The 23,783-nt window shown below is 44.8% G+C and overlaps 1 protein-coding gene across 3 annotated transcripts in view; it reads left to right on the top strand.

Annotated features, from left to right (window-relative positions):
* LOC147639768 (GTP-binding protein At2g22870-like) overlaps positions 1 to 23,281 on the top strand; it is a 62,135-nt gene extending 38,854 nt beyond the window's left edge. The window contains exons 2-5 of one of the 3 annotated variants that reach the window (XR_015261959.1): positions 21,973 to 22,042; positions 22,208 to 22,370; positions 22,450 to 23,041; positions 23,194 to 23,281. Coding sequence is in view for 2 of the 3 variants with exons in the window: in XM_086773801.1 (XP_086629927.1) it covers positions 21,973 to 22,042; positions 22,208 to 22,370; positions 22,450 to 22,659 (443 nt within the window). In the remaining variant the exon portion in view is untranslated. Of the gene's footprint in view, positions 1 to 21,972; positions 22,043 to 22,207; positions 22,375 to 22,449; positions 23,148 to 23,193 lie in introns of those variants that run through there. The other 2 variants (XM_086773813.1, XM_086773801.1) reach the window with 2 other exon arrangements.
* Positions 23,282 to 23,783: the final 502 nt, after the last annotated feature.

Genomic DNA, 23,783 nt, shown 5'->3' with positions numbered 1-23,783 from the left:
CTTGAAGATGTTGCTACCTTGCTTGGTAGAACATAGAGCCAATGGTAGAGAATATGGGCACTGAAGTCGGGCCGGGCATCAAGGCAGCTCCTTGGTGATCTACATCGACATACCATTGTTTTCTAAATGCTGAATTTCATATGCATTGGCATGGAGGATTTGGCAATGGATGCCCGTGAAGCTATGTATTGAATTTCTCCAATAGTAATACAATTTACTCAAGGGAGGGGTCGGCCGTTCCGGCTCATTGTGTGCCTCTTGTCAATTTAGCAATTTACTTCTTGTATTTGAGCAAGTGTCCTTCAAATCTTAGTGTATTTAAGTGTATTGATTAGCATTGTGTTCAACCAAGTTACATCACTCTTACAGTGGAGCCATAGTTTCCACGAGTTTCGGAAACGGGGGTGCGGAGCACGGCGGGAAACGGAGTTTCGGAGTTTCGGCGTTCGGGAAGAAACGGGGAAACGGAGTTTCGGCCTTAGGGTTTAATACATACATATATAATTAATAAAAACATTACAAAAGCTTGAAAAATACATCTTTGCTCAAGTTCAATGTCAAAGACTCAAATGATAGATCAGAATGGCGGAAATAAGCGCGTAGAATGGCGGCGAAAAACAGCACGCGGGTTTCTAAACCGTGGAAAAACAGGGACTTGGAAACGCCGTTTCTGGAAATGGAAACGTTTCCGAAACGTTTCGGTGGGCCAGAAACGGCGTTTCTGGAAACATGAGTGGAGCATAGTGCAGGGCAGCATTCACAGCTTTATCACCTTGCTGCTACCCATTCACACCATTCACTTGAGGGGGGTTTGTTGGTCATGTCCACTCCTTGCTAGTTCAGGTGTGAACCCAGCTTACTGACGGGCACTTTTCCCCTGTGAGACTGGACACAGGTTTTTTCCCCGTGTGAACACACTTATGTGTTCGGCACTTTGCCCTAGGCCTTTTAGTACTCACTTGTACTTTCATTTCAGATCATTATTGAGTACATCTTTTCCAGCACTCTCACGTTTCTCTGTGCTTGAGGTTGTGTGTGTGTGTGTTTGTGCAGGCTAGCTTCCCTCCTACCCAAGAGTTAGCTACAGTCCAACTTGTGTAGCCAGCTGCCGCCACGTGTCAACTGCAGTCAGCCATGTCACCTGCGTGAACATGTGCCACGTGTCAGCTCTGCTGACTAGGCTGACCCACAAGAAGTCTTGATAGAGAATTGCTACACCTGCAGCAAGGTAAGAGAAAAACACATATATATGCACATGAACATGCAGACACATGTACACACACACACACACACACCAAACACGTATCTGCATCCACACACGTGTACAAATTACACATGCATATACAGGTAAACATGATTAGTGAATGTTGAACAGGTTTAAACATAATCACAATGCTTAAGAAGAAGAGGTAAAATACTCAGTCTTGTAATAGAGTCTAGCTTAGAAATGTGAGAGAGAGAGTGATGCTTGAAAAATACTTATCTAATAATGATGAAAGTACAAGATACTAATTAGTAATAGTCCTAGGACAAAGTGCCCAACACACAAGAGTGTGTTCACATGGGAAAAAACCCTTGCCAACACAAGGTAAAAAGTGCCCATGTGTAAGATTGTTCATATCAGGACTCCCCGGAGGCCAAAGGCTAACATGATGAACCTCGTCCTCCTTCGGTAGAACTTTTCACAAATCCAATGATTGTTGCTCAAGTGGTTGCAGCAGTTGGTCCACAGGCAACTACATGACGTCAAGATGAATGAGGGAGATTCAATGGCAAATCACCTAACGAAGGTGAAGGATGTCAAAGAACAGCTCAACATTGATGAAATCATTGAGGACAAGCAGCTTGTAACCACTACCCTCAACTCTTTGCCAGACTCCTACCTCAGTTTTCACACATCCATAAATCTATCTATGAGAGGTGGAGTTAACCCTTCATCTTTTGTTGAGTTAGTTGGGTTTTTCTTCGAGGGGAGGAGACAAGGAAGAACAAGCTCAAAAGAGGAGAAGATCAGGTTTTTCTCTCTAAAGGCAAAGTGGATTCTAGTTCACAGGGTGGCACATCCAAAAAGAAGAAAGAGAAATGACACTACTGCCCCACAAGCCGGGACACTATATCAATGAATGTGGAAGTGGTTAGCCAACGAGAAGAAAGAAGTTGGAGATGAAGCTGCTAATACAACCTCGGAGGAGCACAAGAAAGATGAAGCCCATCTTGCAAATATTTGTTGGGTTTTCTAATCATGTGCACATAACGACTAAGGGGGGAATGTTAGGATAAATGTGTAGTGGTGTAGCATGCACATGAACACATAAAATATTGTAATAAGTGCTAGGTGCATGTTGTACATATGGTTTAATTAAAGATCCTTAGACCTTAGTCTAGCATAATTTAGGAAGTTATACACACAAGCTGACTCTAGAAAGGGTACACGTGTCTAGAAAGAGTAATAAGTTTCACAAAAATGGGGAGCTTAAAAGTCCATTTTCTGTTTAGATGATTTTAGCTCTTAGTTGTTATTTATCATTGCCTCTGGTCTTGCTTAATCATTGCTTTAATAGGGAAGTGATTTGTTTTTGCTAGTCTAGTTGTAAGTGCTAGCCGTCATCATGGCTGAGTTTGCCCTTCATCTCTGGAGAAGTGATAGAAACTCAGCTCGTTGGTCTCTGTATAAAAAATGTCCTCTTGGTTAGGACAAATTTTTTATATATGTAAACCTGCACCTACGCTTGGGCGTTGATGACGTGAGTAGGGATGTTGTAGCACCTAGTCCATGCTATGCATGATGAAGTTGATGATCTTATACTTCATGATTGGACCTTTGAGGTTAAGTTCACACTTTTTGTATTCTTGTCTTTGCTTGTTTTGTTTTTGTGAATTAGTTATTTAAAGTTTGTTTTGCTAATTTGTCACGTGCATCGTGCACTTGGATGCCACGTAGACATATCTGAACAAGAAGGTGCAAGACATGGGGTGGAAAACTGGTCCCATGTGAGCCCAGTCTGGGACGAGTCAACTAGGGTTCTACTCCATGCCTCCGAGGTCTGCACTTAATGATGTTTAAGAGATAGACAAATATGTGTCAATGCAATGCAGCTATATTAGATGATGAATGCGGTTACAATGAGATCCAAATGGATCTATACTGCTGAATATGCTGATATGCTATATGAACTGCTGTCCACTATCTTTCCCTTGTCTCCTGGGAAGGAAACGCTAAAGGGATGCTTTGGAACAGATGCTATGCTGACCTGATGATGAAACGCAGATGCTCTCCAACACGGGAAGGTGGATGCTCCATGCGTTTGTAGATCCCCCTAACCTGCCTCTGGAAACCTTTCACCTACCATCTCCGTCGTTCTTGAAGCTCTGAACCTCCTGAGGCGATGTTGGAGCAAACTTCCGTCTTTTGTGGAAGAGAAACCCCCTGCTGCTGCCAGTTGAAGTCCAAAACTTATGTCCTCCTTTGATGATGGATGTCATTCTTCCCCAGAGAGTTCATGGCCAACATGTATGCAAGACTGACTGCTAAGATGACTGCTAAGATGTCTGCTATGCAAGCCATGTGCAACCCTATATGCTGTGCAAGAATGCAGATGGATGGGTTACTGATGCAGACCTAAGGGAAAATCCCTAAGGGTGGCTTGCAAATTTTGAGAACTGGGTTTAATTGTGCGGAAGCGATAAAAATGATGACTGACTGAATGACTGATGAACTGAACATGCTCTAAGGCTGGTTACCCTGTATCGCTCTGATACCAATGTGACATGTGAGGACTTAAGACCGTAGTAATCACAACCTTAGTCTAACTAAACTGCACTTAATGATGTTTAAGAGATAGACAAATATGTGTCAATGCAATGCAGCTATATTAGATGATGAATGCGGTTACAATGAGATCCAAATGGATCTATACTGCTGAATATGCTGATATGCTATATGAACTGCTGTCCACTATCTTTCCCTTGTCTCCTGGGAAGGAAACGCTGAAGGGATGCTTTGGAACAGATGCTATGCTGACCTGATGATGAAACGCAGATGCTCTCCAACACGGGAAGGTGGATGCTCCATGCGTTTGCAGATCTGATGGCTGATGATGATGCGTTGCTGATGTGTGGCTGGATATGCTGCTCCCAAAGCTTCCTGGAGGAGATGCGTTGGAGAACACCCTGCTGAATGCTGCTATGATGAGCCTGGAATGCTGAATGGAGAGGCGCCTGTATATATATGCAAGAATGCTGCTGGTCGGCCAGCATAAGTGCTGCCGGCCAGATGCAATGTCCACAACTGCTGTCGGCTGCCCCATAAATGCCTGTAAAATTGCATAAATGCCTGTAAAATTGCATAAATGCCTGTAAAATACCTGATAACTCGTGATGATGCTAATGATGCTAAAATGATGCCATGTCACTGTACACCTGAATGGTGTGCACGGGTGACATAGCCTCTTCCCAAAGTGGACAAGGAAGATCACGATGCTCCAACATCCTTCTCGCCGTCTCCACCATAGTCCTGTTCTTTCGTACAACCACTCCATTCTCTGAAGACGATCCAGTATTGGCCGGCTCCCACTTGATGCCATGCTCCACACAAAACCGCACAAAAGCATTAGAGGAAAACTCCCCTCCTTTGTCAACCCAAACAGTCTTCACTTGCAATCCAAGCTCCTTTTCCATAATAACATACTAATCCTTGAACTGAGCAAAGGCTTGGTGCATTTGGGAGAGAAAATAAACCCATGTGAACCTGCTACAATCATCCACAAGCAGCATGAAATACAAGGAACCTCCCAAAGATGGGGTCTGCATAGGTCCACACAAGTCAGTGTGTACCAACTCCAATGGTTTCAAGTAGCGTGCTTCGGAAAAGACTCCCTCTGCTACTTCCACATATGCAAGAATTGCAACGTCCCTGCTTGCTGCCAACATTTGGCAAGCCATCCACCATCTAGTCCCGGAAAGCTTGCCGCAATGCATCCACATTCAAGTGGCCAAAACGGAAATGCCACAAATCACCAAGTTGAGTACCTGTAAGAGAAGAGAGTGTAGAGAGTCTGTAAATCCCATTCTCCACTCCACCTTCCCAAACAACCTGGCTTGTTGCTTTGTCTCGAATATTTGAGGACATTTCCTCCAATAGTGACCCTTCTGGCCACAATGGTTACAGGTCTGCTCAGCCTTCGAAGCATCATGCTCTAAGGCGGGCTTCTTCTCAGAAGACTTTGCTGGTGAAGACTTACCTTTGTCCTTGTTGTTGTTGTTGTTGTTGTTGCGGCCTTTCGACCGTTGGCCAGTCAAAGCCTAAGAACCTCCGCCCTGCGGAGGGTTCAAGAACCGCTCTTCCTGGTCCAAAACCATCGGCACAAGCTCCTCCCAAGTAATGGTGCTGAGCCTCCCACCGGTGATCAAGGAAGAATAGAAAGCTGAGTACTAAGGGGATAGATGAGACAACAAAGTGATGGCCATACCCTGTGATGATATCTCCTTCCCGGCATGAAGAACCTCTTGTTGAAGAGCCTGGAGTTTGTTCATGTGCTCTTGCATCGTCGAAGACTTTGCAGGATTCATTACTCGCATTTGCGCTTCTGTCACCATTTGGTCCATCTCCATTTCTGGAGCCACTTCTATATGGGATTGGTACTCCATAGAGTGGCCAGATTTGTGCCATGTTCACATGGGGCCATGCTAGTGTCCCATGTGAAAGGGCCAGTCTTATGGTGTCACATGGACGGGAGCCAGATCAGCGCCACCCGTGTGTGACCAGTGCTGCGTCACATGGACGGGAACCAGTTTCGTGCCACCTGTTGTGTGACTTGCTTTGTGCTGTATGGACGGGAGCCTGTTGGTGCCACCCGTGTATGGCCAGGATGGTGTCTTACCTATGGGACTGTCACTCCATAGGAAGACCAGGACATATTTATTTATATCTGTCGCGCGAGTTTTGTGCTCGACAGGAACCTCTTGTACAAGTTTCATGAAAGGGAGATTTCGTCCATTATTTGTGCACATGCATTTATGCCTGCATGCATAAATTTGTTTTTGCATGACTTATTTGCGTGTGTCTGCTTGCTATGCCGTGCCAGTACACTGGATGGGAATGCCCCCAGTGTACCGTGGAGTGCTGTTTGTTGACTTGGTGGTGTGGCACGTGAACAGGTGGTAAGTATATTTTCGTTTTGGCCTTTTAAAATGGTAAAATCCATAAACTAGAGTGAACCTTAATATTTATAAGGTATAGTGTTCACACCCATTTTAAATAGGGGGTGGATATTTGCTTATGAGGGAAGGGCCCAAAGATAATAAGTTGAATTAAGGTTTTAATAACCCTTAAATAAAATCCCTGCATGGAACTCTTTTGGAAAGAAGCCACATGTGGCATCTCTTGCCTTCTCCACACCTGGCTGCAATCGGCTCCCTCTCCACGCTTGGATGCGCCCACCTCTTCCACGCTTGTGTACCTGCTCCTGGATACAGTGGCCTACTTGCTGCCTTGTGTACCTGCTGTACCACCTGCAGTACCTGCTCATTTATTGCCTTGTGTACCTGTTGTACTTGGTGGCTGTCCACGTGTACCTGACTAGTACTTGCAACTGTTGGCTGCCCACGTGTACCTGCTGGCTGCCCATATGTACGTGCTGTACCTGCCCTGTGTACTGGCTGGTTGCTTTGTTTACAGTAGCTGAAGCTTCCATTTTGGAGTACAAATAAAGGAAAATGGTCTTCACTACTGAGATTTCAATTAAAATCCATGCCAGGTATTTATTTCAATATTTTATCTCAAATTCAGATAATAATTGCTGTTATTTCAAGCTTTGTGTCGCTAAGTTTCTTCTCCAGTTGCATACACTCTAGAAGATCATTGGGAAGAGGTTTCTCCCATGATTGCCCTGACCGCGCTCTCATTTATAGAGGAGCCAGTGAAGGTCAAGAGGGTATGAGGAAAAACCAAGTACAAAGCTTAATTGGGAGAACCGGGAAACGTTCCCTCCGCGGTGTACATTGTTGCCTGCGTTAGTACAGGCGTGCCCGTTTGTGCACGGTCCCGGAAGACCAGTGAAAGGAAAGTGTGCACCCAGTGAAGGTGGGAATGAGCCTGTGATTTGAGGCTACGCTGACCAACACTTTCGTCATCGACTTGAACCAGATTTGTTTGGTTGTTTTCACTTCCTAGTGGAGAAATTTGGCCTTTTAGGCCCGTGACACTCGTACAAATATAAATACTCCAACAAATACAATAAGTATTGAGGGGGGGGGGCGGCCCTTTTCAACCCCAGTGCTGGTGTCATTTATATTTTTCAGTATTTGCAGTATTTGTGTTGCTTATGTTGTTCCATTGATTAATATCAGTTAGATTAAGTGTTCTAAATATGCGTATATTGTCTTCCGATCTGTAGGCCTCCTGTAGGGAGCGGTCACAACTTCCAAGGAAATATTCTTCATGGGCGATACCCTATTGTACAAAGAAGCCAAGTGCTGCCAAATCCCTTGGGCTAGTGTCATGTGTTTGATGTGGTTGATCACTTGAGGTGTGCAATTGAGGAAGATGAAAGAACGCACATGGGCATTGACACGATTCCACAACTGTGTCTGAGCCTCCCGCTCTTTCTTGGTGGATAGTGAAAGCTTCTCCTCCTCCAACTCTGGCCTTGGAACTCTAAGACAGACCATATCATTACCTTCCAAATACCATAGTTGTTCCCGTCCAACTGTTGGTCCACCGGCAACGTCGGGAGGGTGGGGATCTTCACATGTTTCTCTGCCATCTCGGGGGTTTACTTGGTCTTGTGAAGGGAGGGTGGGTGGGAAAAAAATAATACCACTTTGGGCTTTTGGTCGGCCACTGCAAAACAGGCCGATAACAACAAGAGAAGCCCACGACTGGATAAATACCAGTCGGCCATCAAATAGGCCAATTGGCCAACAACAGATGAAGTCGGCCAGCAAATAGATCAAGGTGGCCAGCACAAAATTAGGCAGTGAGTCACAGATCAAGTTGGCCAGCACAAACAGTCCCCTCATGACTAGCAAAACTGGGAAAATATGGACAATGAGGAAAAATGGAGAAACTCCTACTTGGGCGGGCATGCCCACAACAATGGCCCTCACTCTTTACTAAGTAATATAGTATAGACAGGAGATGACTGTTAACATATACTTGCCAAAATGATGTAATGGCTTAAATCTCTTTATAAGAGATAATGGCTTTAATGATAAATCATGCTTTACTTCCCAACTCTTGTACCCATTAGTCTTCTAATAATCCCCATATTAAACTTGTGCTCAACCCCTTAATCTTATGTTAATAATCTTCTGTCTCTACACGTTTTTCTCTCATCCCTATCTGCACGTGCACCCATGCACTTTGGTACACGGTGACACACTGGCTCTTCAACAGTGCAAGAAACATGTTCAAAATAGTACCTTGATAGGAGATTTTGTCCTATGTCGTGACCCCATTGTGAGCTCCAGTCCCAAACATGTCAGGCACGAGCTATGTAGGTTAGTCTCCCAACCATAGAGGTCTGTCAGGTCAGTCCTCTTAACCCACTTTGGAGAATTCAGCAAGTAGTCCTCATGTAGGTACATGTAGATGTGTAGAATGCATCAAAAGCATTTTACTTTTGCATCCATATAGTACGCGCTAGCCCTAAGGCCAGCGGAAAGCCTTGTTATGGAAAGTCTTTATAGGGGCCTGGGCAGCAGTTGGCACAGTCAGATGTTAGTCGGCCAGCAGCTAGACACCCCATGCATACTCATAAGACAACATTAAATATTTAATGCTTATTTGATCTCAGTTGGGCAGACAAAATTAATCTCAGCCGACTAGCCTTCCTTGGACATACAAAAAGATGGGTTCAGCCATGGTCTAAAATCATCAAACAAAAGTTCAAGTCTTCAACCTTCAGTCAAGCATGTGTGCTTAGGTAGCCTGCCTTTGCATACTTCAGCATCTTGCGTTTGGCAGTGAGTCAGTTAGTTTGTCCACTCAGTCTTGTGGACACAGTTCAGCTTGTTTTTAGTTCTCCAGAAGAAATAAAGCAAATACTCCTGCTTGCAAGGAGGCCCTTCAGTGGGTAATTGGGACCGAATCTGGTGTCATCTTGACTACTCTTTCAGTTGTTTAAAGGATTGCAAAAGACTCATTAAACTCGGGTATAAAGAAGGCTCCATTGTTTCACATGGTTCTAGCTCGGTGTATGCTACATTGGTATCAAAGCTTGGCACGTGATTCAGCCCGACGACCTAGGGTGTGAGCATCCTGTGGATGGTAAAGTTGAGATCGGAAAAAACCACTCGCCCATCCACCATGGCATCAAGCTCTGAAGACATTCCAAAAGAAGACATCCCCAAGGATGAAGAACCAATCAAAGAAACACTTCTGCAAAACGAAGACGAAGACACCTTGAAGTTAAAGGAACAGACACGGCAACTCTTGAAACCAATCTAGTCCAATGAAACCAAATCTTGGAACACTCGGGCAATAGACAGACAACACAATACCGAAACAATCACCAAAAGAACACAGCACTGAGCCGGAACGATCGGCCCCCGTAGGAACTTCTTTATTCAAAGAATAAACTGTTACGACAGATCAAGGTGCGGGTGCAACCTTGCACTGGATTTTCCACAAATCTTTCTCAGCAAACAGTTGCTCAAGGGTCAAGGTACCATCAGCACCCAGAACCAGTACAAAACAGCCTCGAATCAGCCCCAAAAACAGTGGCCACTCTAGGAAAAGGAGAGAAGATGCTGTCTTGCTGTACGACTGAAACCGATCCCGTCAAGTGGGAAAGACTCCGTTGGACACCCACACGCTTAATAGCACAACTTTAAAACCACAAATTTGAAATGGACAACTTAATACAACTTGAAATGAAATGAAATGAAATGGAAAAATGGACACCAGCACTGGGGCCGGAATGGGCCGACCCCCCCCTCAATATATGATATATTTATTGGGAGTATTTAATAAATACAATGCTCCATGGGTTCCAAGAACCAGATAATGTCCATGTACATATGAAAACAGTACCAAACAAATAGGCTCGAATTTCGATGTACAAGCTCGAAGCAGAACGACCACTAGTGTGGTCCAATCACTACGGTCCTGTGCTTTCACTGGATTCCGCGGAGAGCGCCTCACTGGTGTTCCGAGACCATGCACAAACAGGCGCTCTCGTACTAACGCCTGGCTCTCCCGATCTCAGCACCTTTGGACCGAGGTTCGCCAATATAGCTTGGACAACCCGGCACCGAACGGGTGTTGGCCGAGCGGGATGAATCCTTTATCAGATTTAAACATAAAATACTTTACTTAAATCTGAAATTCACTTACTTGTAGATTGCAGATTGTAGTCCAATTCCCGAGGTACTCGTATGTGTAGCTACTTGAGTGGGATACCAAGTTGTAGCCACAACAACTTGACGAGGAGGTTGAGAAGGAGCTTCCTGTGTAAGAGAGACACACAGCCTGTATGGTTGCCAGGCTACATGGAGAAGAGAAGGCAGCTTGCAGCCACCGGCCTGTAGCACATCATTTGCGGGAGAGCGCACACACTTTGTGAACAGCCGCTTGCTGAAGAAAAGATGCGATGCTAGCTGGAGAGGTGACCCACGATGGCCTGCAAAAAGGAACAAGCAGCGCAGCCAGCAGTGATTCTGTCGCCTGTAGGAGCAGAGGCAGCACGCTGTGTAGATACAGTCGCCTCTGTGCTGCTGTAATGGCCTGGCTGCAGTATACAGTCGCTTGGCTATGACCAGAAGAGAATATGGCCAGACAGCCGGCTGTAGCAGGACTGAATTGCAGGTGGCAGCCGTTGGCTAAGGGTCGCCTGCAGTCTCTGGAGGTACAGCCGCCTGTAGTAGCACATGCGCAGCCTGAGATGGTCGACGTTTGGAGTAGCGCCGCAGCCGTCAGCAACAAGCGATGAAGGTGCACAAAAATCATGCGTGCCCATGTGGTCGTGGGGTTTCTTCTTTTATTAAGGTTGGAGAGGGAGTTTAACCAATTGATTTGGCTGGCCCCCCCACGCTTGCATGTGGGTGGCCAGTTCCAAAAGGGTGTGGTGGGTGACCATGCCCACCCCCACACTCACTGAAGTGGGGCTCCCCACCTTAGTCCCTAAGTGGGTGCCCAAAGTGGTGCCCACATTTAAATGAATGTGAACACTTCACCTTATAAAACAAAGGGGTTAGAATAAAATCTTAAAAACAACATGTGCGACATACTTACCACCTGTTCACATGCACCAAAACTTGTCAGAATACAGAGCAGACTTCACGACTCACTGGCAGGTGTCCCCGCTCAGTAAGTACCACGTCAAACAGGCAAACACACAAATACATGTCATGCGAAAACAGTTTCAAACATGCAAAATATGTGTGCATGTGCAAATAGTAACATGGACATATCTCCCGTTCATGGAACAAGTACAAAATATCTGTCGGCACAAAATTGGCACGACATAAAAACATAAAAACCTGGTCTTCCTATGGAGTGACAGTCCCATAGGTAAGACACAGTTCCAGGCACGAGTCTCCCTATGGTGTGACAGTCCCATAGGCAAAACACGGCACGAATACTGGCTCTTCCATGGCGTGACAGTCCCATGGGTCGAACACAGTCCAGGTCATACACGGGTGGCACTGGTCTGGCTCCTGTCCATACGACACCATCCTGCTAACACACGGGTGGCACCAGTCTGGCTCCCGTTCATGTCAGCAAAATACTGGCCTCTTCACATGAGACACCGGCCTGGCCTCAAGTGAACGAGACGCAAAAACTGGAGATGGACCAAATGGTCGGCCAATTGGTGACATCCCCCTGGGCTTCTAAAGAGTTGACCTCAACTGAAAAGCCTCAAGATATGCCTGCAACAATTGCGGATTATCTGCAAAATAATCCTCATTTACCCACTTGGCATCAATAGGCAAATAATTCTTAAACTTCACAAGGTATCTCCTGGAAAGCTTTCCTGCAGGTAGCTTTCTCTCCTTGTGAAAAACAATCTGTTCTGGCTGGTGGATCTCCTCAAGCTCTTCAATCTCTGGTGGATCTTCTGTGACAGGCTCATCAGGATCTGGCCCCACATATTTCCGAAATAGACTCACATGAAAAGCATTGTGAATCTTCCAATGACTAGGTAAAGCAAGCCTGTAGGACACTTCATTGATCTTCTGAATCACCTTGAAGGGTCCATAATAGCGAGGAGAAAGCTTAGGATATGATCCTTCTCGTCCTGGCCTCTTTCGAAGCCTAGCCTTCTCAAATTTCAGCAATACCCAATCACTTTCTTTGACTTCCATGTCCCTTCTATGCTTGTCCGCAGCCATTTTATGCTTATCCTGAGATCTTGCAATCGCTGTCCGCACCTGAGCAAAGGCAACATCCAAGTCACGAACATATTCATCAGCTGCAAAAATCTCATCCTTGGTACGAAGGATGGGTGGCAAGACCACTCTGCTACCATAAATAATCTCAAACGGAGCCTTTCCTGTGGAAGCATGGATTGTATTGTTGTAGGCAAACTCAACAAGTGGAAGATACTTCTCCCATGCACTCTTTTGATCTGCCACATAACACTTCAACAAATCCAATACGGCCGAATTTGCAGCTTCACTTTGGCCATCCGTTTGGGGATGATAAGCTGATGAAAACTCAAGCTTAGTACCCATATTATCAAATAAAGCCCTCCAAAATAGGCTTGTAGTCCTGGGATCTCTATCCCCAACAATGGATTTAGGCATACCATGATGCTTGAAAATATTAGCAAGAAAAAGCTTTACAATATGATCAGCTTTAATGGTTTTCTTGACGGGCAAGAAATGAGCTTGCTTGCTAAACCTGTCCACAATAGTCCAAATAGCATCATTCCCATGCTGGGATCTAGGCAAATCCATAATAAAATCCATCGTGATACTTTCCCAAGGTTGCGAGGGAATAGGCAATGGCTGAAGCAAACCTGGAGGCTTTTGCCTGTCAAATTTCACCTTTTGGCAAGTAATACATGCACGCACATAAGCCTCAATGTCTTTACGCATGCTTGGCCAAAAGAAATACCTTTGAATCATGCGAGTAGTAGGCATAATACCTCTATGACCAGCATATGGTGGAGCGTGACATTCGTCCATAACCTTTGGACGCAAATCCTTCACCACATATAGGCAATTATCCTTCATGAGATAACCCTCGTTGATAACATAAGAGGCATGTGAATGACCAGCCATCAAATCAGTCCATATATGGCAAAAATCAGCATCCAAATGATACAAATCTCTCATAGCAGATAGATCTCCATGAGAGGCCACTGAGACTGCAGCAACATAAGGCCTCCTAGATAGTGCATCGGCCACCACATTTTTCTTTCCTGGGGTATGCACAATCTGAAAATGAAACATGGAAAGAAAATTTGCCATTCTCATCTGCTTCTCTGAAAGCTTGGTTTGAGATAGAAAGTATCTCAAGCTTTGATGATCTGTCTTGACTACAAATTCAGCCCCAAGAAGGTAATGTTTCCAAATCTTTAAGGCGTGAATTACAGCCAAGAGCTCTTTCTCATAGATATCCATATGAAGCTCAGCATCATGCAAACGACGGCTCTCGTATGCAACTGCACAAGGTGGTTCCAAACGTTATGTACTGTACGGATCCGTACGTACTGTACGTTGTTTGGTACGGAAAAAATTTTTAAGGTACGTAAAAATACGTACCATTGGTAAAAATACATAAAATCTCAGAAATTTCAGCCACCTACATAAAATTTCAGTCCATGTCCACATTGACATATAAAACTTTCGAAATAGAGACACAACAAGGTCAAAAACCTACTAATTCAAAAGTGAGAAATTAGAATCACAAGTCAATGCATGATTGCTTTGACAAATTCAATGCACGATGCCATACAATTTCAATCAAGATTCAGCAATCATGCAATGCATAATATTTAGTGGGCAGCTCAGCTGAGAGAGAGAGAGAGAGAGAGAGAGAGAGAGAGAGAGAGAGAGAGACTTGAAGGAGAGAGAGACTGAGAGCTCTATGCACGGTCCACAGAGGGTGGGCTAAGGCTCTGAGAGAGAGAGAGAGAGAGAGAGAGAGAGAGAGAGAGAGAGAGTTATGTTGCTGCCTTGGGGGCCTGAGCAAGGGTGGGTGAGGAAAACAGGGTGGGGAAAACGGGGTGGGGCGGCGACAGTACCGACGGCGATAGTGAGAGAGAGAGAGAGTGCAACTGTAGAGGCCCTTACCGGAAGGTGTGCGCCGTACAGAGTCCAAACGCTATCGCAGGCGAAACCCGAAAAAAAAACGTTTATCGCAGGCGAAACGTTTATCGTCGCAGGCAAGCAAAGAAGGGGGGAGGGGGGGGGGGGGGGGAAAACGGCGTACGGATCGATCCGTACGTACGGATCCCCGTACGGTACGGATGTACGGTACGGATTGGATCCGTACGTACGTTTTGATCCAACCTTGCAACTGCATGCCCTTCTTGATTTAGGACAGCTCCTATGCAATCTCCACAAGCATCACATTCAACCACGAATGACTTGTGCAAGTCAGGAACAATCAATACTGGACCACATATGATCGCATGCTTGAGCTGCAAGAAAGCATCCTGTTCCTTTGAAGTCCATTTGAAAGCAGTTTTCTTCTTTGTGAGATCATGTAGAGGAATGGCAATCATAGCAAAATGCCTTATGAAACGCCTGTAATACGAACATAATCCCAGAAAACTACGTACTTGATGTACGTTTTGCAATTCGGGCCAATTCCGAATAGTCTCTATCTTTGCAGGATCCATTGTAACTCCATCTTTGGATACAATATGTCCCAGATAATGAATCTCTGAAAGGAAAAACTCACTTTTCTTGGCATTGATGAAAAATTTATGCTTCCGCAACTCTTCGAACACTGTGACCAAATGAGTTCTGTGTTCCTGCTCATTCTTGGAGAAAACCAAGATATCATCAAAGAAGACTCCTGTAAACTTGCGATGGGGTCGGAATATTCTATCCATCATACGATTAAAAGTAGCAGGAGCATTGGTGAGACCAAAAGGCATTACCAAGAATTTATATAATCCGAAGGCTGTCCTGAATGCAGTCTTATGGACATCTTGTGGCACCACGCGTATCTGGTGATAACCACTCTTCAAATCAAGTTTGCTAAAGCAAGCTGAGCCATCAAGCTTATCCAAGATATCATCAGTACGTGGAATTGGGAATCTGTTCTTGATGGTAAGCTTGTTCAAAGCTCTTTAGTCTACACACATACGGAATGATCCGTTCTTCTTTTGAACAAGAAGCACAGGAGAGCAGTAAGGTGAGGAACTGGGTTGAACCAAACCTTTCTCTAAAAGCTCGTTTACCTGCTTCATAATTTCTTCTTGTTGTGCAGCACTCACTCGGTATGCGGGTTTGTTAGGAGGAGAACTACCTGGCACAAGATCTATACGGTGATCTTCGGGCCTTTGGGGAGGTAATTCACCTGGCAATGAGTCAGCAAAACAATCGTTGAATGCATTAAGAAAATTCAGCCTATCATTAGACATAGCATCCACATTTTGATGATTTGGCACAAGACTATCACGCACAAAAACCAAGTACGCTGAAAGACTCTTTTTCATTGCTTTATTAATTTGGATGGTAGTCTTTGCGGGGCTCAAGCCTATGGTGCCACGGCTTGCCCAACAATACATCACATCCGTTCAGTGGAGCAACTAGAAAATGCTCATTATCAAGGTAGCCCTGGATATGGATACGCAACTTCCCAATCAAAGGGGTTACCTGCACCTCTTTACCAATAAATGTAGCTTCGGCTTCAATCTGAGGTCCCATGTTTTCAACCTCAATACCCAATGCAGCTGCCATTTGCATAGAGATGAAATTGTCAGTTGCACAGTCATCAAACATGAAAAGTGCGGGCTGATCCTTGATTTGCCCCCAAGCCTTGCAAACCATACGCTCTTTTGCATCATGACCTGTATTACCTTGCACATCAGGAACTGCATGAACATTTGCTTTGGTGTGCTTGTCCTCGTGCTTTGATTTGCGATCTGGGCATTGTCGGATTATGTGGTCTTTGCTACCACAAGAAAAGCATTTTCCATCCTTGGCATATTGCTCTCTTTGCTCCGGGGTTAATCCAAATTTGTTCTTCCTTGGGTCCTGTTCTTTAGATGTGTTATTTTCAGCTTTACCACCCTTGTAGGGCTCCCGGAAGTTCTTTTTAGGTGGCTGTCCACCCTTTTGCTGATTTGGGACAGCCTTGTCCTTCCCCTTGGAACCTCCTTGATCCTGCTTAATCTTGAGCACCAATTGTTCTGTAGCAAGAGCAGAAGCTGTGAGTTGTTGCAACGTATGTTTTGGGTGCAATTCAATACCCGATCTATATGCTAGTTGCAGTCCAGAACGAAACTTCCTCTTTCTTTCATCCTCTGTGATTTGCATGAAGGGAGTGACTTCCAGCAACACTTTCCAGAATTTATTAACATACTGTTGCACACTCTCATTATCTTTTTGTTCCAGCCTGTCCCACTTTTGAGTGAGAGTTTGCTCCGCATTGGGTGGCAAGAACTGAGCATAAAATCTATCTTTGAATTCCTTCCAAGTAGAGATGGGATCCTTGGTGATCTTTTCAGTGATCCACCAATGGGCAGCAGTCTCTTTCAAAAACATGCTAGCATGGCGCACCTTTGATTTTTCTGTGAAATCCTCATCGCTAAAAGCAATGTCGAACTGTGCCACAAATGCTAACACCTTAGAAGCATCATGTTCACCATGAAAGACATCAAATTTGACAGATTTATCACCTGCTTGGAATTCCTTGAGCTTCCTGGCATGAGGCTCATGGTCTTCTCTTTTTCTTTCCCCTTATCCAACGGGGTAGCCCTGTCTGCATGGGCTCCATGGGCCGTCATAGAAGCTTCATGGGGCACGGTGGCATGTGCTCCACGAACTCGAAACTCAGATGCATGTGACTTACCTGCATATGGCATGGTCTCTCCATGAGACAACTCAGAAGGCAAAATTTTTCTGGAAGTAGACCTGTCACCATGAGATACATGTCTAGCATGCATGTGACTTTCATGCCCTCCATGAGCACTGGCATACATATATCTGGCAGGCTTAGTGCCTTGGGGAGAAGATGCATGTCGAGAGGTGACAGTCACCTCTTCCCTTTGCATAAAAGATTTCAGCCTTTGAGACGCGGGATCTCCATGCTTCAAACGAGGTGGATTTCTGAATTTCAGCTCTCCGTCATCCCCCTCTTTGATATCACCTTTGCGAAGGAGATAGGCAAGTGCCAACTCCCTTGGTTTCTTGCCCACTTCACGAGCCATTGATTCAAAAGTTACATCTACCATAGCATCAGCCTTCCTGGCTTCAATAGCACTTTGTAGATGGGGATCTTCATGTAAAAACTTTAACTCTTGCTCTTGAGCCTGCAAAAGTTTTCTCATATGTTCCATTTCAGCCCTCATAGCATCAGGCTCTTGTTCAAGCATGACTGTCTTTCCTGGAGACAGTTGACCCTTGGATTCACTATCAAGAACCCTTTCAAGGGGCTTGTGCCTACCACGCAGGGCATCAGACCCACGAGAAGCACTAGATGGACCCCTCGAATTTGGTACTTCCAAAGGGTTGCCTTGGCTGTCCATTGTGTTTTAAGTTTGCTAAAAGCGGGATGTCCAGTACACAGGTTCGTTTCCCCACTAGGAAGAGGGAAATAACCGTGCTCTGATACCAATGAAACCAATCCCGTCAAGTGGGAAAGACTCCGTTGGACACCCACACGCTTAATAGCACAACTTTAAAACCACAAATTTGAAATGGACAACTTAATACAACTTGAAATTAAATGAAATGAAATGGAAAAATGGACACCAGCACTGGGGCCGGAACGGGCCGACCCCCCCCTCAGGTACTCGTATATGTAGCTACTTGAGTGGGATACCAAGTTGTAGCCACAACAGCTTGACGAGGAGGTTGAGAAGGAGCTTCCTGTGTAAGAGAGACACACAGCCTGTATGGTTGCCAGGCTACATGGAGAAGAGAAGGCAGCTTGCAGCCACCGGCCTGTAGCACATCATTTGCGGGAGAGAGCGCACACTTTGTGAACAGCCGCTTGCTGAAGAAAAGATGCGATGCTAGCTGGAGAGGTGACCCACGATGGCCTGCAAAAAGGAACAAGCAGCGCAGCCAGCAGTGATTCTGTCGCCTGTAGGAGCAGAGGCAGCACGCTGAGTAGATACAGTCGCCTCTGTGCTGCTGTAATGGCCTGGCTGCAGTATACAATCGCCTGGCTATGACCAGAAGAGAATATGGCCAGACAGCCGGCTGTAGCAGGACTGAATTGCAGGTGGCAGCCGTTGGCTAAGGGTCGCCTGCAGTCTCTGGAGGTACAGCCTCCTGTAGTAGCACATGCGCAGCCTGAGATGGTCGACGTTTGGAGGAGTAGCGCAGCCGTCAGCAACAAGCGATGAAGGCGCACAAAAATCATGCGTGCCCATGTGGTCGTGGGGTTTCTTCTTTTATTAAGGTTGGAGAGGGAGTTTAACCAATTGATTTGGCTGGCCCCCCCACGCTTGCATGTGGGTGGCCAGTTCCAAATGGGTGTGGTGGGTGACCATGCCCACCCCCACACTCACTTAAGTGGGGCTCCCCACCTTAGTCCCTAAGTGGGTGCCCACATTTAAATGAATGTGAACACTTCACCTTATAAAACAAAGGGGTTAGAATAAAATCTTAAAAACAACATGTGCGACATACTTACCACCTGTTCACATGCACCAAAACTTGTCAGAATACAGAGCAGACTTCACGACTCACTGGCAGGCGTCCCCGCTCAGTAAGTAACACGTCAAACAGGCAAACACACAAATACATGTCATGCGAAAACAGTTTCAAACATGCAAAATATGTGTATCTGTCGGCACAAAACTGGCACGACATAAAAACATAAAAACCTGGTCTTCCTATGGAGTGACAGTCCCATAGGTAAGACACAGTTCCAGGCACGAGTCTCCCTATGGTGTGACAGTCCCATAGGCAAAACACGGCACGAATACTGGCTCTTCCATGGCATGACAGTCCCATGGGTCGAACACAGTCCAGGTCATACACGGGTGGCACTGGTCTGGCTCCCGTCCATACACCATCCTGCTAACACACGGGTGGCACCAGTCTGGCTCCCGTCCATATCAGCAAAATACTGGCGTCTTCACATGAGACACCGGCCTGGCCTCAAGTGAACGAGACGCAAAAACTGGAGATGGACCAAATGGTCGGCCAATTGGTGACAACGACCAGCACTCAAGAGAGCGAAGCAAGCTGTACGGCTGTACGACTGTACGACCAGCACAGCAAGAGAGAAAACATGCTCAGCGGCTGCTGTAGTACTATACGGCCAATGTATCTGAGAGAGGATAACCTGCTGTCTTGTTGTACGACCAACCCCAGGGAAAGGAGTAGTGCTGTACGCACAACGCTATATGTATGGACAATGCTCAGAGAGAGAAGAAAGCACTTGAAGATCCCTTGCTGTACGGCCAGCGCTCTAGACAGAAATGAAATGAAATGAAATGATATATTAACGTCTTCAAAAGGCCAAAATGACCTATGAGACCAAAAAGGTTACAACAATTGGTGGATCTGATACAATGTCTGTGCAAGGAAAGCTAAAAACAACTAAACAACTAACTGAAACTGAAACAACTATGAGAGAGAACATGCTGTTGCCGCCCAGGAGATGATTGGACGCTTGAAGACCCTCCTTGCTTTTATAAAGTCAACCAGCCCCAATAATAGCTGTGCTTTTCCCTTTTTTGCCAAAAGTGGCTGAATAGCCAAAAATATCAACTTATGTGCCTCCCTCTATCCAGGGATCCAAGCCCAAAATATTAATAAGCCCGGCTACACTTTAATAATGTGTGAACGTGTTGACTTATAAACCTTATAAGTCACTTTATATGATAAAAATCCCGTGCTGCTTTTGCTCAAAAGCCATCTTTCAGGCCAAACTTTACCGGTGAATGCTCCAGCTTTCTTCATCCCCGTTCACACCTTGGCTCCAATCAGTGTGTGAAACACTGGTGCAGCGGAAGTGTCGTGGGCCCATAACCCATAGGTCCCAAGATCGAAACCTTGGTCTAATACCAACGAAACCAATCCAGTCCAATGAAACCAAATCCCAGAACACTCGAGCAATAGACAGACAACACAATACCGAAACAATCTTTAGGATGCAGTGAAAGAACCATAAACAATCACCAAAAGAACATAGCACTGAGCTGGAACGGCTGGCCTCCTGTAGGAACTTCTTTATGAATAAACTGTTACAACAGATCAAGGTCACAGGATTTTCCACAAAGCTTCCTCAGCAATCACTTGCTCAAGGGTCAAGGTACCATCAGCACTGAGAACTAGTACAAAACAGCCTCGAATCAGGCCCAAAAACAGTGGCTACTCCGAGAAAAGGAGAGAAGATGCTGTCTTGCTGTATGACCAGCACTCGAGAGGGAAACAAGCTGTACTGCTGTACGACCAGCACATGAAGTGAGAGAACACGCCCGGCGGCTGCTGTAGTACTGTACGGCCAGCGTATCAGAGAGAGGATAACCTGCTGTCTTGCTGTACGACCAGCCCCAGGGAGAGGAGTAGTGCTGTATGGACAGCGCTCAGGAGATAGAAGAGAACACAAAACAGGTCGGGCTGCTGTTGGACTGTACGGACAATGTTCAGAGAGAGAAGTGCGGCTGCTGCTGTACTACACAGACAGCGCTCAGAGAGAGAAGAAAGCGCTTGAAGATCCCTTGCTGTACAGCCAGCACGAGAGAGAGAGAGAGAGAGAGAGAGAGAGAGAGAGAGAACATGCTCCCGCCGCCCAGGAGATGATTGGATGCCTGAAGACCCTCCCTGCTTTTATAAAGTCGACCAGCCCCAATAATAGCTGTGCTTTTCCCCTTTTTGCCAAAAGTGTCTGAATAGCCAAAAATATCAACTTATGTGCTTTTCCAGCTTGTTGGCCAAGTTTATGCTAGGCGCCTCCCTCTGTCCAAGGATCCAGGCCCAAAATATTAATAATCCCGGCCACACTTTAATGATGTGTGAACCCGTTGACTTATAAACCTTATAAGTCACTTTATATGATAAAAATCCCATGCTGCTTTTGCTCAAAAGCCATCTTTCAGGCCAAACTTTGCCAGTAAATGCTTTAGCTTTCTTCTGTGGAAAATCCCCATTTTCACACCTTGGCTCCAATCAATGTGTGAAACACTGGTCAAGACTAGTGAAGGGACCAAATGGTGACAACTCCAAATTCAACTCGAAAGAGGTTTTATTGAAAGGATTGCTTGTTATGGAACGTGTTGCATTGCACCGCTGTGCCGTCTCTTTCTGAGTAGAAAGCAACCCTCTTTTTAAATATGCGTCTCTTAAACAACTGCAAATGAAATACGTTTCAGTGAATGGAATGCTTCTTATGTTTTCGTATGGAATGAAACATGTTGCATTGCACCATTGTGACGAGTGCTTACTGGATTGTTTTTAGAATCGTGTTTTCCTCTTTGGCCAAGATGACACACAATACTACTCCGTGTGAAGTAGGTGAAATGTTTTAGTTCTTATATTCAATCATAGCATTTTCTCAGAAGTTAGAAATCATTTGTCCATAAAACTATGTTTTATCTAGATTCTTCCTGGATTATATTGCATCGTTGCTTGCGATTATATATTGTTCGATTCTTTAGGTGAATTCTAATCGTTTCTTTCAAAGAGATGATTGCCTACCTGCCCTTGCTAGTAATCTTGTGCTTGTGAACGCATATCAGGGTCTATTTATCAAGCATGTTTCAGGTTTTTAGGTGTTCAATCATTTATTAAAAATATTGTCATCTCATGGTCTTTGGTGCATGTGTTTATTATTCTACCAGCTCTGTGGTGATTCGTGAAGGCTCAAGTGCGTGTTTGATTTGTGTACAGGGAAGACACAGGTTATCAATCATTTTTTTATAGACAAGAGCTGGTATTTAGTGGACCTGCCTGGCTATGGGTACCATTCAAACCCTAGTCACGGATGCCTGCATGCTTATACCTCATGTTTCAGAAAATGAATTGTGTATCCTGCTAGTGCTGGAATTGTGAAGATATTTTTTCATTGTTGCAGCAGCAACGGGCCATTGTGTGTTCAAGTCTTGCTTTGTGTTATGCATATCAGGTTTGCACGGGCTCCTACAAATATTCGTGTGGATTGGGACAACTTCACAAAGGACTATTTTCTGAAAAGAGAGACATTGGTATCAGTCCTCCTACTTGTTGATGGGAGCGTCTCTCCCAAAAAATCAGATCTTGGCTATGCCAATTGGCTTGCAAGTAACAAGGCAGGTGGCATTATATTTCTTGTCTAAGAATTTTTTTCACTTGGGCTTTCTGAAGTTGCTGATTACATGTTATTTTCAGATTCCCTTGACCTTGGTGTTTACGAAATGCGATAAAAGGAGGTCAAGAAACAAACACGCAGCACAGGAGAATGTGTTTGATTTTTTGAAATGGGTGAAGGAAGATCTGGACAAAGTACCTCCTTGGGTTATGACCAGCTGTGTAAACAAACAAGGCACCAATGAGCTTTTAATTCACTTGGCCCACTTGAGGGACTACTGGGCAAAATAATGAAATGGCATGTTTTCTTCAGTTGAAGAAAGACGTGATTTATGTTTGCAGTTTCAGGCCAGTGGCAAGTGGCCTTTCCTGGTTATGCCATCAGGCTGCAAACAACTGGAGTCTGTGCCAAACTGTCGGTGGTTGTGGTTGATAAGGTTTTATTATTTTTGGGAGCCTCAGTCTGCACAAACAGCATGGTGCTTTTGAATGGTGAAGAGGACATTTATGCCATTGCTGCTTGGATGTTCTAAACAGTGGTTTTAGCAACAGGGGAATGGAGATTAACTGTGTTAAGAAAAAGAGAGTCAGAGATCAAACTCCTTAAAGCTGAATTCCCTTCATGTCCATAGGGCATAACCAATGGCCTCTTGTTCAGGGACTACTGCTGGAGGTAAGTATATATCATTCCTGAAAACAATGCCCTTGTGCAATTTGAAACAATGGCATCTTGAACTATTGCAATTACAAAAGAAGCAATGAGATTATGAGTTAGATGGCTTTCTTTTGGGATCAATTTTTTGTCTAACATAAAAGTTATGACAGGGTATGGTGCAATGTTGAAGTCGACTTGATTGTAAGGCTGATACTACAACTAAGGTCTAATGAAACAAAGAAAATAGGTTTGCAAGAATACATGCCACTTTTTTGTTCCGTTTTCCAAACATTGGCATATAAAAATAAAGGGAGTACGATCATCAACTCGCTATAACATAAGTGAAGTTTATGGAACCCAGAAGAGATCTAACACATAGTTGTGGCTCTGTGGGTTTTGCCACTTTGCCTTCATGAAGAGATTGTTCATTAAATTAATAGCTTTTATAGATTACTAAATTTGGTGTTCTTTCATAATTTAGAAGTAGACTACTAGAGGAAGTTGTAACCATATAATTGATGCAAGGAGTGATTTATGAACTGTTAAGCTTCTTTCTATAGAAAAGTTAGGTTTTGTTCTTTCTAAGACAATCGATTAATTGTTCTTGGTAACACATTGAGGATTTTTTCATCGTTTTTTCTCTAATCTACGCATTACCCATTGTCCATTATCTTGATTAATGGTTTCACATGAAGAAGAGGTGGATTTGATGGTGATTTGTGTGATTTGGTGTAGAATAGCTCTCTTTTTTGTTTTTGAA

This window comes from Cibotium barometz, chromosome 3 (genome assembly GCF_041138505.1).
Source record: "Cibotium barometz isolate CiBa-2024 chromosome 3, ASM4113850v1, whole genome shotgun sequence".
Classification (NCBI taxonomy): domain Eukaryota; kingdom Viridiplantae; phylum Streptophyta; class Polypodiopsida; order Cyatheales; family Cibotiaceae; genus Cibotium; species Cibotium barometz.
This window is presented reverse-complemented; position numbering and strand designations above follow the sequence as displayed.